Source organism: Saccostrea cucullata, unplaced genomic scaffold (assembly GCF_032062105.1).
Source record: "Saccostrea cucullata isolate Sc308-1 unplaced genomic scaffold, CSIRO_AGI_Scuc_v1 ctg391, whole genome shotgun sequence".
Taxonomy (NCBI): Eukaryota; Metazoa; Mollusca; class Bivalvia; order Ostreida; family Ostreidae; genus Saccostrea; species Saccostrea cuccullata.
Window position 1 is genome coordinate 567235 of NW_026938695.1, and position 15119 is coordinate 582353.

The window sequence follows — 15119 nt, forward strand, 5'->3', positions numbered from 1 at the left end:
CCAGCCTCTGAAAACATCAGAGATGGGATTGGGTGTCATGAAGAAGTGAGTCTATTGACAGTCAGGCACGCCAATAGGAACTTGTTCAGATTCTTCAGTTTTCAGTTGCTTCGTCTCAAGAAACTGCTTTTCTTGGATACTGGGGTATATCATTAAGTTTCTTAAAGTATTTGGATAACCAATTACATGTACAAAAATGGTGATGTTTTTATCATAAACAAAACCAGAAAATCTGGTGTCTGGTTAACTGGAATTGTTCTAGTCCAGAACAATCTTATTTGCCTTAGTGTGTGAATTTAGAGTGGTCAAATTTAATTTCACCTTTACGACATAATCTGAGCATTATACGAGGGTTGTACCAAAATTCCGTAGACAAGCGTTGTTTTGTAGGAACCCTACGTCAGACATGAATGAAACTTCATATACAGATTAAACAAACACTATCTAATAAATTTATGGACAAATATGGAGTTACTTCACAAATTATTCCAATTTGAAAGACGCATTTCATTGTCTGGTGTAGGAAAGCGGCGCAATACCCAAAAGATGCAATTAAAATTTGGTATATTATATTTAAAATCCTACGGAAAAGTAATTACTACCCAATATTTTTTTTAATGGAAATGAAAATTCTTAATATTGTTTTATTAACTATATTTCCTCAAATTTTGGTGTGTATGCTTTGATAAATATGAATTTTATAACGTTTTATATACATAGGGTTAAAATCCGAATTTTTGAAAAATGGCTGCTGCGTTGGCCCAGGCGGCGTACTGGACTATGATCAAGTATTTTGATCCTGAATTCACTCTAGACTTACAGAAATGTCTCAGTCATAATTTTTTGGTAGACTAGGAAACTTTTTCTCCTCCTTAATATTTAAAATGACTAAAACGGTTTCTCTATGTATATGTCAATAACAGTAATTAAAATAAACGACAGGGCTAAGAAATGAGCAAGAGTTCCATTGTGCAAATCCATGAGGGAAAATAGACGAAAAGCCCGTAGAAATATAGCCTTTTCAAATTATTATTATTTCATACCTGTACATGCATATACTTTGTTTACATATTTTAATGTTTAATCATATCATAGTAAATAAGATATTTTACATTTATAACTCTAACCGTTTCGTTTGATTTAAGAATTTGATTCTGGTAGTTGAAATATCCAAAATTTTAAAAATTTTTTAACATTTTGTTTGACATCACTTTAAATGTTATTAGAAAAGTTTTCAAGTAATTTTGTTATTGAAAATTTTATAAAAGATACATTAATTTCTTTAAAAGATATGAGCTCAGTCTACGAAATTTTGGGACAACCCTCGTAAGCTGTTAGATTCACCATAATGATTACAAATAAGTGTGACTAAGATAGAAAAGACGCTTCTCTGACATGATATACAAAAAGCTGTGTATCTTGTAACATCACAATTTTTTTAAAAGAATAAAAAAAAAGTTACCTAAAAAGGTTTCGCTCAGATTTGTCTTACAGCAAAAAAAAAAATCTCTTCGAAATCCACAAAAATAACATTTTGTTTACTTAAAAGAAAAAAAGATATCAAATTTTTAGGGGAGATATATATAACCTGCATATCCTTTAAAATACTTTAAACTGAGATATATATAATACAAAATTTAAACTGAGATTAGATATGCTTTAACGTAGCTTGGATATTGTATTTCAATAACTACCTCAAGCAAATTGCATGAGGATGACAAACAAAGCAAATGTTGAAGTGACAGGTTTTACAGAGTAATTAACTTCTGTTGATTGGCAAGGGAGTGGCTGAAACATTATCCACAACTTTAAATCACAGAAAAAATTAATAACTTTTCATGCATCTTCTTTTCTTTATTTAAACTTTGTCAAATGCACAGATGGACCTCGCTTAAATGACATTTCTTCAATGTATGGATTAATATCTTAAATGTCAAACCTGCATTTTGTATGCCTTGTATCAAAAACTATTAAACACAGCATCTGGTAGGATCTATTGCTTACTAATACTTAATTAAGAGAGGATATTTTATATCAATACGTGTACAGATAAAGAAAGGAAACTGTAAAATAATAACTTTTTAATCCGTTTCCCGTTTTATCCGTTTTCTTCATTTTGAATAATTTTAATGGAAAGTCAGGTAGACCTTGCTTTAAAATTCGTATCCAGGATAACAATACATATATCAAGAAACATCAAAGAACATTAAAGAGCATAGCAAATAACCCCCTTTTTAATTAAACTTACATAATGGAATTTTAAAGATTGACTATATTTCAAAACCTTCAAAAGATATGTTTGATATTCCAGTTTCTCTGCAAAGAATCATGCCCTGAGAACAAATGTTCCTTTTATCTCTAGATATACAAAAGAACGAAATTGTTTCTAGGAAAATTAAACATGAGAATTTTGAAGTTAGTCTCTTGTTAGCATGTTGTTTGTCACCTGTACCATTTTCAAGTAGAAAATCGATACAAGGAGAGAAAAAACATTGCTTTCATTTCTTTTTTTAAATAAGAAAACCTCCTCGAAATGATCTTTGTAATAAATGTTTTATATGGCTCCGTTACTCTTGAATCATGGTTTTCTACATTAATATTTAATGCATCGGTGTGAACCGACCACGCAAACGCTTAACTTGATGAAGTTTGTATTATTGATAAGACCTACAACCATTCTCGCTTTGAATCTGCAAGTACATTGTACTTTCGCATGAAGGTATGAAACAGACTTTGCTGCTTTTTGTCCCAGCTACTTAATAAAAAAAAAAGATCATGGTCTTAATAGAAGCAAAAACCTGCAAGTGTTGAAAATTTAACCCTTTGAAAGAAATTGAAATCCATGCTTTCTGAATAGAGCAAACCCATGTAAGGTGATGAAATTAACCTATTTCTCATAATTATGACTTCCTAATGCTTTGAGGACATTTCTGTTAAAAAAAAAACAGTGTAACAAATTGAAGAAGTCATAGTACAAGAACGGTTCTCTACTACTTTTTTTTTCGTCATATTTTAAACTTATATTAAGCAAATTTGAAAACTCTTTTAAAACCATACTATTCTAATATAGTTTAATAATTTATATTGTAGGAGCCAAACCGGTGCGTTCTCCACACAAGCAGAGTTTGGTCTCGTTAAAATAGGACAAGAAGGCTGTAAAAGAAAATAAATGTATACTTACATATTGAGTAAAGATGAAAAGCTTGCACCCAAAATCAGCGAACACCCAATGATTAAAAATAAAAGCCAGACAGGTAAAGGGCACTACCACAACAAGGAAGGCTATGTCCGATATCGCCAAATTTAGAATATAAGAATTGGTGGCCGATTTCACAGCATGCAAACACGTTATGTAGATGACCACACTATTTCCTGCCAGTCCAATAAAAGTTAGCAATGACCAAATGAATATGATGGGCAAGGGGTCTATGGGGTCGTTTATAATCAAAGTAGTGTTATTCATGATGAATATAAGTTTAAATAAAGCACCAATCACGTATGAGGTACAGTTTGTCAGAAAATGTCACAGAGAGGAACTTGAAGATTATTAAATATCAAAGATTTAATTTGATCTTTTATGACGTCATTTCCTTGGAATTCCTTTTTTCCAAAATGAAAATCCCTTCCAGAAGCACTATGTGACAAATACTATCTGATTATGTCCTTTATACTATATGAAACCTCTAAAAGCACTATTGCAAATTACAGACGTCATGAATTAAATCATGCAATAACAACCCTGTTCACCACACCAATTTTTTCACTCCGAGTAGCTGAGCTGTAACAGTAGTCGTTTCAAATAGAAAACCAAAAGGAAAATAGAAGGATTAGATATGTCAAGCTCCTTAAAAGAAGCACTTGAAATCATATATTATGTTGTCAGAGCAATTCTTTCAATTCCTGTAATATTGTCTGCAAGATTGATTTTGTCGATGCAAACTACCGACACGCAAAGAAGTCAATAAGTTAAATTCTTCGTTTCTAAACCGTAAAACCACTTGCGAAATAGAAGTTTTCTTTTTAAAATATCCGTAAGATTCAAATAAAGCACCACATCAAAAAAATAAAGATACGATTTTCGGCCTTCTCAAAAAATCCTAAGAAAGATGCGACATTTATGAAATTTAATCCATTATCAATGGTGTTAAGATGGTTTTCACAGTCTATTTATAATTGTTGAAAGTATATTATTTAAATCTGTAGTCTTCCGTTAGTGCTCTCCTGTGAAATGTTGAAGGTGGAGCTCACAAGATGAGTGTTGAAAAAAAATTCCCTTGTATCAAATTTCAATACATTAACACGGTTCTGTGGAGTGGAGAACAACAGCCCGAGTGTTCAGTTCATTGAAGATGAGACTTTATATCACCCACAAAAACGCATTAATAACATTTAATTCTGCCTCTTTAACGGCGTATAATCACAATTGATTTTGGTCACCCTTGTTAAAGTAAACATTGCCATATCGATACATGATTTCCGCGGGCCTCCCCAACTTCCCATCTGTAGCAGCTTCGACTGATAAGAATTTAATTCAAAGGAACATATAATTATTTTCCCGCTAAATCCATTGGCAAATTACACCGCCCGTCACTTTGTCAGTAAAAGGGTGTCATGGCGTAGACGTCAATCAAATTACAAGTTATATCGAATCATCACGTGAAATATTAATGAGGGGTTTTAATATTAGTTCTGAGTCAACATATTCATTAAAGTGATACTTGGAGACAACTACATTCATTGTGCGGACTATTATTATTGAACGATCATTAATAATAATTAGTTGTCGTCTAATTAAATTATATCCCATAGAATTTATTATTGAAGTTAAATATATTAAAAATGGTATATTAATGGGAAGGTAAGGAATTCAAGAATTTGTAAAGTAAGACTTATTTACCAGAATTCAAAATGTCTCACAACATTTACTGTACGATTGCCTTTAAAGGAAACATAGAGATAATAGTTCACCATAGAATTTGAACAAATTTACAGTCAATACATTTGCTTCCCTCTATGTTTTACTGAGAAGATGATCAAGGATAATTTCTTAGAAAGGCAAACATCCTTTCCAAGTTATTTGTTCGTTTCGGTTGGAATTGGGTTTGAAAGGGGAAGGGGTATTACTACACTAAATACATGTAGATCAAAAATGCTTGAAAAGGTACATGTGTAAAGAATACTTGAACTTTTTTTTGTTATTCTGCGTAATTTTGTTCCGTAGAACGCTCCTGAATATATCCAATAAAAGATATGGATATTGTCTGAAGGATAGTTCCAATCGAAATATTAGAAAATTCCGACCTGTTGCAGTTAAAACCATAAATTGGGAATAATTTCATTCATGTACAAAATAAAATGATGAATGAGTAATTAATTTGGATTTTGCATTTTGTAGGTTTTTAAAAGACAAGCAAAGCAGAAAAAGTGTCATCTCCATAATATGGTAATTAGCAAAATCGGAAGTATCAAGAGACATTCAGATGTGAATGGATATAATATATGAATGTGAGTTATCTCTCTTTGTTTATTGTAAAGTTTATTGTAAAAGTAAAGTCTAGAATATGACGTCTGCTAAATATCATCCTTTGTAGTTTAAAGGTGCTTAGACACAGATCTGAAGTTAATATTTTGTCAAATGTTCTGTATAATTTCATGACTTATATGTTGTTTAGCATTTCATACTAAAATAAAATTTAAAAAAAATTGTTATTGAAAGTTCGAATTTCTGGGTGCGTTTGATTTATACATTCTTGCACTTTTTTACTAATATTATTCTTAATACTTAAGAAAAGTGACAGTTTAGTTTTGTATCAATGAAAAATATTAAAACTATAATCCAGAAATTTCAGAGTAGAAAAAGGAGAAAGCAAACACACTCACAGTATCGTCAGTCCGTAATCAGTAGTGTATGTAGAGTTAAACAATTTCAACACACCCGGTGAATCGTAAATATGAACAATAACAGAGTTGGTGCCCTGACTGTTTGCCAAAAAAAAAGAAACAAGCAAACAAACAAAAACAAAAACAAAACGTTTAACGTTTCTCGGGTGCATTCAAATTGTTAAACTCATATTGCATACAACACTGAGCATGGGCTGACGATAGTAGTGAGTTGGTTTTGCTATCAAACATTTCTTCTGTGAAATTGCTGGATTATAGATGTAATATTTTTCATTACTACACAAAATTGCATCTATTCTTAAATATTGAAAAAGAAATGAAATTTGTGAAAGCGCAAGGATGTGTTTATCAAACTCCTCCTTGAATTCGATGTTCAAATAATTTCTGAGTACTTTTTTTTATTTCATTATATATTTATTATGAAATGCCATTGCAATATATAAGTTGTGATATTATACCAAAAATGTTAAGAAATATTTAGTTCTAATCTGTGTCTTAACACCTTTAAAGGAGTCTACATATGACATTTTATTTAAGTGAAAGTATCAAAAATCTATTTTCTTGTACACTCAAGTATTACAATTCAAAAATGTTTTCTATTGCTATTTAAAGATAAAACACAGACAGGTAGATTCTAGTTTGTACATATTAAAAGATTTTTTCAGCTATATATATGTTAATGTTGCAGGTTTGTAGTGCACGTAATCTAAACATGATCTCATTATTTCTCTGTTAACTTCCATTGACTATTGAATATATTTAAATGTATATAACCAATTTGTAAATGGCTTTGATAGTTGTGACACCTACAAAAGTTTGCTTGCACATTGATGCGTGGGCAGAAATCAGTTACAAAATACATAACTGCTTTTAAAATGCATTTAAAAGGATGTTGTTTTCACGCCTCCTTTTAAAAGAGTTCCAATTTTGTTTTTCAGGAGAAACCTTTGAACACGTAATAAGTTTTAATGATCAGGGGTCTTCCATTATATTCTTTAATTAGGCTGTTATTTTACTTTTTCTTTTCCGTTTTCCACACGTCTAGAAATGAAAAAGATATTATTGTATTCTCTCTGATTTGACTCACCAATAATGGATGGCGGGAACAAAGAATTCATGACGGAAGCCGACAACATTATTTTCTTTAAAGAAGAGAAATCATCTGATAGTTTTCTGAATTGCCAATCCTTTATTATTTTGAAAATAGATATTTCATGCTGAAAACTTTTGAAATCACAGAATTATCTAGACACAAAATTTTTAATTTTCAATACCATTATTTATAAATATGTATTTTGAGAATGTAAGGCACAACTTCTGAAAGAAATATTTGTCTTCTCTGCATTCTCTCTCTGAGTCAAAATATATTTATTTAAAAGTTATTCTAAAAATAAACATTCTTTCCACCCAGTGTCATGAGACATGAAATATAATCGGTGCATAAAAGAATGGTATTCAATGATAAACGACCAAATAGTTGAGTAATCGGGAGAAAACGTATGAAAGAAGTTACATAAAGTATAAACAGCAAGAGAGAAGATTCTCTTTGATATTAGAAGACTAACTTTCTTTATTGCCTATCCTTTTTAAAACAAAAATCAACCAGCTCAGTGAAAACCAATATTATGCACATAAACGTCCACTTAATTTCTCCGCCATTATCAAACTTCAAAACTCTGAGATTCCAAAAAAAAAAAATTACTGTTCAACGCTATTTAAGCCTCCTAACAAGAAACGGATCGATTTAATGAAGTATGATGCAAAATAATTCAAATGAAATACGATTAGATCAGAGGTGTAATTAACAAGGCGTACGACAGAGTCATCGCATGATTCTTAAATAATGGAGTTTCAATATCGATTTCAAGTTAGCAGCCTCTAGTTTAATTTTAACAACTGCATGTAACAAAATATATATTAGAAAAAAAAAATGAACAATTTCAGTTTGTATGATCACGGTGTAGACGTTTAAAGTGTTACATGTACAATGTTATTTTATATTTCGAATGTTGCAGAAAGACAAATAAAAAAATGATTAGAGATGTGAAATAAGAAACCAGCAGTCATACAAAGTGTGCTCAATTGATGTATTATTTGATCAATAAATACATTTTGTAAATATAAATATAGATCCGACTGGATTGATAAATTTGGACAGGTCAAGAGAACTTTTGAGCAACGTATTGATTTGTCTCCAAAAACTTTTTTTTAGATCCAACATTCACATTCTCTATCTTATCACATTTTTTTTAAAAATTAACAAATTCATGTCGCCTGTGTAGAAATTAATGTCGCCGTTTTATTGGTCAATCTATAGAAATATCGACTTCAAAGAAAAGGATATTGACCTCGCACTTCTTGATCCTGCACTTCTGTTAAGTCGATAAATCTATGGATCGTTTTCATTATAAATCAATGATCTATAAATCTTTAAGGCAATATGAGCTGCGACTTTGATGTTGGCAATTTATGTTACAATATAATGATTAACTATCACAATATAATAAAAGAATATATTACTAAATTTTAGTGGTTCAAGCTTTGATCATTGTAAAATTACATTATTGTCGTCCTGTACAATCTTAATTTCGTATACTGATATCATTATGAGCTACTTTTTCAATAAATGTAAAACTCACAAAATTACTTATCTAGTCATTGGTCATTTGAAAAAATATTTTGTTAAAAAACATTCTGATTGTACAAGAACTCTGAAGCTGACACCAAAAAGGTGCTTGAGATTCTGATTGAGCATATCTATATGGTTTTTGGAGACCATGTCTTCCAACAATCTATTGGAACTCCCTTTGGTACCAATTGCGTCCCGTTATTAGCAGACTTTTTTTGTATTCATATGAAGCAGAATTTGTTCAAAATCTTATATGTGAAAATAAAAAAAACAGCCTTTAACGCGACATTTAGATATAACGACGACGTATAGTCAATAGACAATTGTACATGTAATTTCCATTCTAATGTCGATACGATATATCCTTGTGAGCTTGATATAAAAAAAAAAGTCTGACACATCTCTTTCATATTTGGATATGTTACTTTAAAAAGACGTTAAAGGTAATGTTACAACCAAGCTCTATAATGATAAACATGATGACTTTCATTCTTTAATCATCAACTTTCCTTATTTATGCAGCAATATACCTTCATCTCCTGCATACATGTACAAAGTTTATATCTCTGATAAGATAAGCATGACCATGCTTTATGTATCAATAACTTCTGAAGCAAGGTGTAAATAATTGACAAATAAGTTGATGATAGAAGAATATTAACAGTCTCGTTTAAAGTCACCATTTCGTAATTTCTAGGGTTGTTACAATAATCTTGTCAACAAATAGAATTTATCATTGAGTCAAATGCTGACTGACGTTTTTCATACTAATTGTTAGTGCTTTATTTATACACTGAATAGACGACGGATTCTTCTGTTATTTCCCGATCATGACAAGGAGCACAGGGTGAGTGTGCCAGATGGGCAGAGGATGCTCACTCCTCCGTGGCACCTGGTCCTGCCTCTGATGGTTTTAAAGTCCCTGTTTGCTGTGCTTCTATTTTGTATTATTTTAACTTTAGATCTTGATTACCGTTCGTTTTAATTCAATATGTTTCATAGTCTGTAGTATAATACACATGTACTATAATGTCACTGTACAGAATTCTTTCTTCAGAAACAATTTTACTAGTTTATTTTTTTCCCTAATTTATCTAAAAGGATTATTTTACATACAACATATTTTATCAGCAAAATCAGAACTCCAGAAATTCAGCTCATGTTGCTTTAATTTTTTTTCACTCAGGTAATGCCTTAATTTTTGCAATTGATTATCAGCAATGATTTAGAACAAGTAGGTTGTTTTAGGTCTATTTAAAAAAATTAAGATATATATACATGTAAACATGTGAGTACATCTACGACATGACTTCGTGGTCAAAGGCGAGGGTCGTATAATTGACCTAAATCTCAGATTTAAGCCAACAGATAAAGCCACCATGTTGAAACTTAAATTAAAAAAAAATAAACGATTAGATTCTTGTAAATAAATGCATTAAATTACTTTTAACTCTTTCAACATGTACATGTGTACTGTATTTGAAATTTTTGTGAGAAACCTTCATTATGATCAGGGTAATAGGTATATGAATAAAAAAAAAGATTTTTATCGTATATAGCGTCCGAAGGAGTTTGATTGTTGTTTAACGTCTGTCTCGAGATGTCAAATGGAGACGCCAACAATTGCAGATGTGGATAGCTGCTAATTTTGACCTATACTCGGCACTCAGGGCCATTGAGTAGAGAGGAATCTTTTTCGTGCCAAACGCTACAGAGCGAGAGGATCTCGAACAAGTCATCACAAAACTAAATTATCATCTTTGTTGCCTAATGTTTCTGCGTTTATAAGACTTGTATGGTTCTAATCGGAAGAAAAATGCCTGAAAAGGGAGACCGTTCAGATCTGATACAAAATGATGGGAAAAATGAAAATGTCAATCTAACAGTTGCGCTTATTTTCCTTTCTAATCTATGAATAAAGGCCAATTTATTCTAATTATATATGTAGTTGAATGTTCACTCATTAAATCTAAATAGCATTAACAACAAATTGGCTGTAATCTTCGGTTTCCTAATATGAATCTTAGAGATTATCGAATTTTAAAGATGTATATTTTATTAAGTTAGTTGCAATGAAAAGAAAGCATTTTCACTTTTAACAATGACACTGATTTAAAGCGATCATCAACTAAAAATTACAATTTCCCTACGAAATTCAATTTTATTAACCCTCAAGTTGTCCATTATTTTTCGAACTGAAATCAGAATCTTTTTGTATCTTTCTGGTACTGAATTTGCATTTTGATGTACCATTCAGTATTAATAGGTTTTACTTCTTTCTTAATCATCGAGAATTTCCATTGATGGCGCCTTTCGCTTCATCTATATTCATGTATTCCATGCAATATAAAACAACACTTGACTTGCTGAAAATGAAGAATATAATTTTCCCATCTTGTGAAAGCGATCAGACAAATATGTTTTCTTGAAGAGATATAATAGTTTGGGTATTAATCAAGAAACAGGGACGCACATGAAGTCCATGAATTGTTTAACCCCCAAATAAAATTAGCGAATCCTCATCAATTCTATATGCCAGTGGAAGTTTTATTTAACAGTCGCCTGCGTGGCGGAGTTGTTGGAGCGTGTACTCTAGAGTAGCGAAGAAGAAAGGAGTTGATCCCTTCGTTGCAGATTCGAATCCCACTGTGGGACATGGAGACCGGTCCTTCGAATGAGACCGTATGAACCAAGGTCCTGTACCGCAGTAGCTATTTACACAAAAAATCTCTCACTGCTCAATGGCCGTAAATGTCCAGTGAATAGAGTACAATTTGCAGCTTTCCAACGTCAAATGGTTGCGTCTCCATATTAGTGAAAATCCTCTAGTGCGACATTCAAACAAACAAATACAAAACATCGTAATCTATAAACAATCTATAAACAAAGATTTTTCTGTACAAAGTTTGTCGCCCACGATTGGCGCAGTGGTTAAAACGATTGCCCTAGAAATGTGAAGCAAGGAGTTTATCTTTACGTTGCGGGTTCGAATCCACTGTATGACGCGGAGACAAGTCCGTCGCATAAGACCGTAAAAACATAGAGCCCCTCTGGCAGTACAAGATTACATGAAACTGAACGCATCACTGCTAAAAGGTCATAAGTGCCGAGTAGGTCTAAATTTTCAGCCCTCCTAATGCAAGTGGTTAGGTCACAGTACAGTTAGGTGAATTTCTTTAAAGGGGCGATATAGCAAAGTAACTATATTATCTAAGGAAAAAGTTATGAATTAAAATACATGTAAAAAAAATTGGTATGTAAATTTAAACAAAAAGAGAATAATGGATATTATTGTTAATTTAATTGTATCTGTTTTTTGTGGATGCATTGTCACTATATATTTGGCAGGTGTTTTACAAAATATTTTAGAAAAGTTTATTATCAATAAACCTACTTAAAAGATAAATTACAAAGTCGACTACTGAAAAAAGAGTCGACGTTTGTTAGCTCAAAATAAACTTGCCAAGAATTTTAAATTGAATGACAATTTTCCAACATAACTCAATTCTGTATGGCTAAAACAAAACCAAAACGAATTAGTGCATCGTCTCCTATATGTCTTACATTTACTCACTATTCACGATGGTTTTGGCCTGGCTAGAAGTTATTTACAGGATGATCGTGAATTTCACACAATAAGGATTAATTATTCATTAGAGCAGCACGAGATCTTGAGCCAAATTTGCTGTATACTCCATTTTACACTACGTAGAATGATAGCGAATTGAAACTTTTCCCAGTACGTAGCTCAAAGCCTTCTGTTAGCATTACACGATAATTATTTTTGTATTTAATTTTCATAGTATCTGAACTGTTGCCACTGTGGTAGAATGATATAGATTACAGAATGCCCTTTGGAAAGTTGCAAAACCATTTACATTACGTTCCCTAACAAAAAAGAATTACCATATTGTTGACTATATTTTATTATTTGATGTAATTTATTGATAAAAAATGTAAATACATGAGAAATAATCGATTCTGATATTAAAGATTTACTTGTAGGAAGTGTAAAAAATAAGATATATTTATCTGAAATTGATAGTAAAAATACTTTTATTTAATAGTTTGAATACTATACTGCCTTTAGTTAGGGTTTGAAGACATGATAATTAACAAGCAGAATTGGAAAAAGTCATTAGATCCCTGATTTTTTTTTTTATATTAAAAGTCATTAATTGGCTTTATTATTAATAAATTATTCAAATTTTTATTTATCCTGGACTTCTTTTGTAGGTACATGTGTTCTATTGAAGAAATTCATCAATAATTACTAGTAAATCTTTTTATTGAAACTTTTCTTTGTGGATTCAAATATAATTGATGCAGTATGCAGCAAAATTAACAGTACATGTATGATGTATCAATTGGTGACAAATCTAGATTTGTCATTGAATATCGTGACCTAGGTACTTATTGCAGCGCTGAATACTATGACCTAATTTTAATTAATAATCTTCTCATGTAATTATCAGACGCTTGAAAAAATCAATTTGGTGCAAATCAAATTGAATTCTTAACAACAATTTTTATGGAAAAATAGCACAATAATTATTTGTTGTTATTCAAGCAAATGTACACGTACCTAGTTGTACTATTTTTGTCCCCCGCTTGAAAAGTGGGGGATATTCATTTGGATCGTCCGTCTTTCTGTCTGTCTGTAACGCTTTTTTTATCTCGAGAACCCTTTGAGCTTTTGCAATGAAATTTAGTATAGCAACTCCCTATGGACTAAAGAAGAACCCTATTAATTTTTAGGTCAAAAAGTCAAAGGTCAGGGTCATAAATAAGCAAATTCTGTCTGTTATAACACTTTCGTTTCCACACGATATCTCCAGAACCCTTTGAGCTATTGCAATGAAATTTTACATAATAATTTCCTGTGGCCTAAGGAAGACCCCTATTGATTATGAGGTCAAAAGGTCAAAGTTCAAGGTCGTAAATTTATACATTCTGTCTGTGTATAACAATATCATTTCCAGGCGATATTTCAAGAAGATGTTGAGCTTATGCAATGTAACTTTATACCAAAACTCCCTAGGACGTCTCTCACCCTTCTCAAAGTGTCCCGCCCCGTTTGTTTTATTAGTATTTATAGCATTACATGTCGCTATTTTTAGCACAGGGGCATGAGGAGAGTAAATGCGTATAAAACAGGCTCTCTGCGGAATTTATGTTCTTATTACATCTATTAGAACTGTTTAATAAAGGCTAAATAAATTAAATACCATGGATTGTATAAAATTTTGACAATTTCGAACATGAATATATATATATACATGTATGTGACTTCACGTCTGCATATACTTGCTTCCACGTAAAGCGACTCCGTGGTCTAGTAATATGTTTCTCGCTTCCAATGTGAGAGGTCCCGAGTTCAAGTCCTGGATGGACCACTTTTTTTTTTAGAAATACTTTTTTTTACTAAATGATGGTATTCATCACGCGAAATGAAAAAATTACGAGGTCTGACTTGTACAAACTCATAAAATCATCATTACAGTGTGATAAATATTCCATATAAAAAGATTTTTTATACACATAATAAAGAATAAGGAATTAAATCTTCATATCCATATTAGTTTTTTTTGCTTCAGTATACATGCATACATTTAATAATTCTACAAATTCAGTGAGGGGGATCCGACTCCCTCCTTCCGCATGGTTTACTTTTTCCCTAAGCGGGGGACACAAATTCTCTGAATTAGCTTGTTATTCTTTTTCAAGGTTTTATTTTTTATTGCTATTCGATTGACCAACATTAAAGCTGAGAAAATGACATTACCATAATTCGAAGCTTCATTTCTTTCATTTTCGTGTTCTATTTTTAAATTTCCGTACAATCAGACAATATTTATATTACGATACAAAAATTACTCTTCCAGTTCATGTCGGACTAGACAGGTTTTTCTGCACATGTGATAAATAACAAGATGTAGCTAATATTTACTTGTACATGTATGACTTTGATCTGTGTGTTGTGGAAAGGACTTATATGGGCAGTGCCTGCTGTCCAACCCTATATGTTAATTCATAATAAAATGTTGTTTAAATCAATAAGATTTTCCTTGTAGAAATTGAAAAACCCCTTAACTTCATCGGATGTAAAAGTTTTAATAGACATACAGGGATGTATACCACTAATTCTTTCATCAAAGCATTACTCAATAAACCTGATTTTGTAATAAAGTAGTAGGCAGCTTGGACTCAATGTAAGATTCAGCAAGGCTGATGCTTAGAAGCGATTTTAAGCAAGGGACTAATTCGGTTTTCTTTGTGTTTCACTGTAATGGAAAAAACTCCGTCGTATTAACAAGTTTCTTCTAAGATGGAATCAATGGAAAATATCATTAGGGGTAAACTTCATTTTAATGTTCGAAGAATCGTCAAAACATCCACGACCTGGCAACGCGTATGGTTCTTTAAGACATGGAAAATCAATTTAGACATCATACAAGGATTACGCCTACTCTCTGGTATCTTACGAACAGAAACCATGTTGAAGATCCAAGACTAGAACAATTCTCATCTGATTCTCGCCCAGAGCGCTTTTTAAACGAGATTACGCTCCGAGATATACCGACTGTTT

The 15119-nt window shown here is 31.6% G+C and overlaps 1 protein-coding gene across 2 annotated transcripts in view; it reads right to left on the reverse strand.

Moving 5' to 3' along the window:
- LOC134250960 (kiSS-1 receptor-like) overlaps positions 1–15119 on the reverse strand; it is a 69324-nt gene that overhangs the window by 16389 nt on the left and 37816 nt on the right. The window contains exon 1 of one of the 2 annotated variants that reach the window (XM_062733323.1): positions 3182–4392. The exons of the other annotated variant lie outside the window; for it this stretch is intronic. Within the exon in view, the coding sequence (XP_062589307.1) occupies positions 3182–3463 (282 nt within the window). The 5' untranslated portion in view covers positions 3464–4392. Of the gene's footprint in view, positions 1–3181; positions 4393–15119 lie in introns of those variants that run through there. 2 annotated transcript variants of the gene reach the window in all.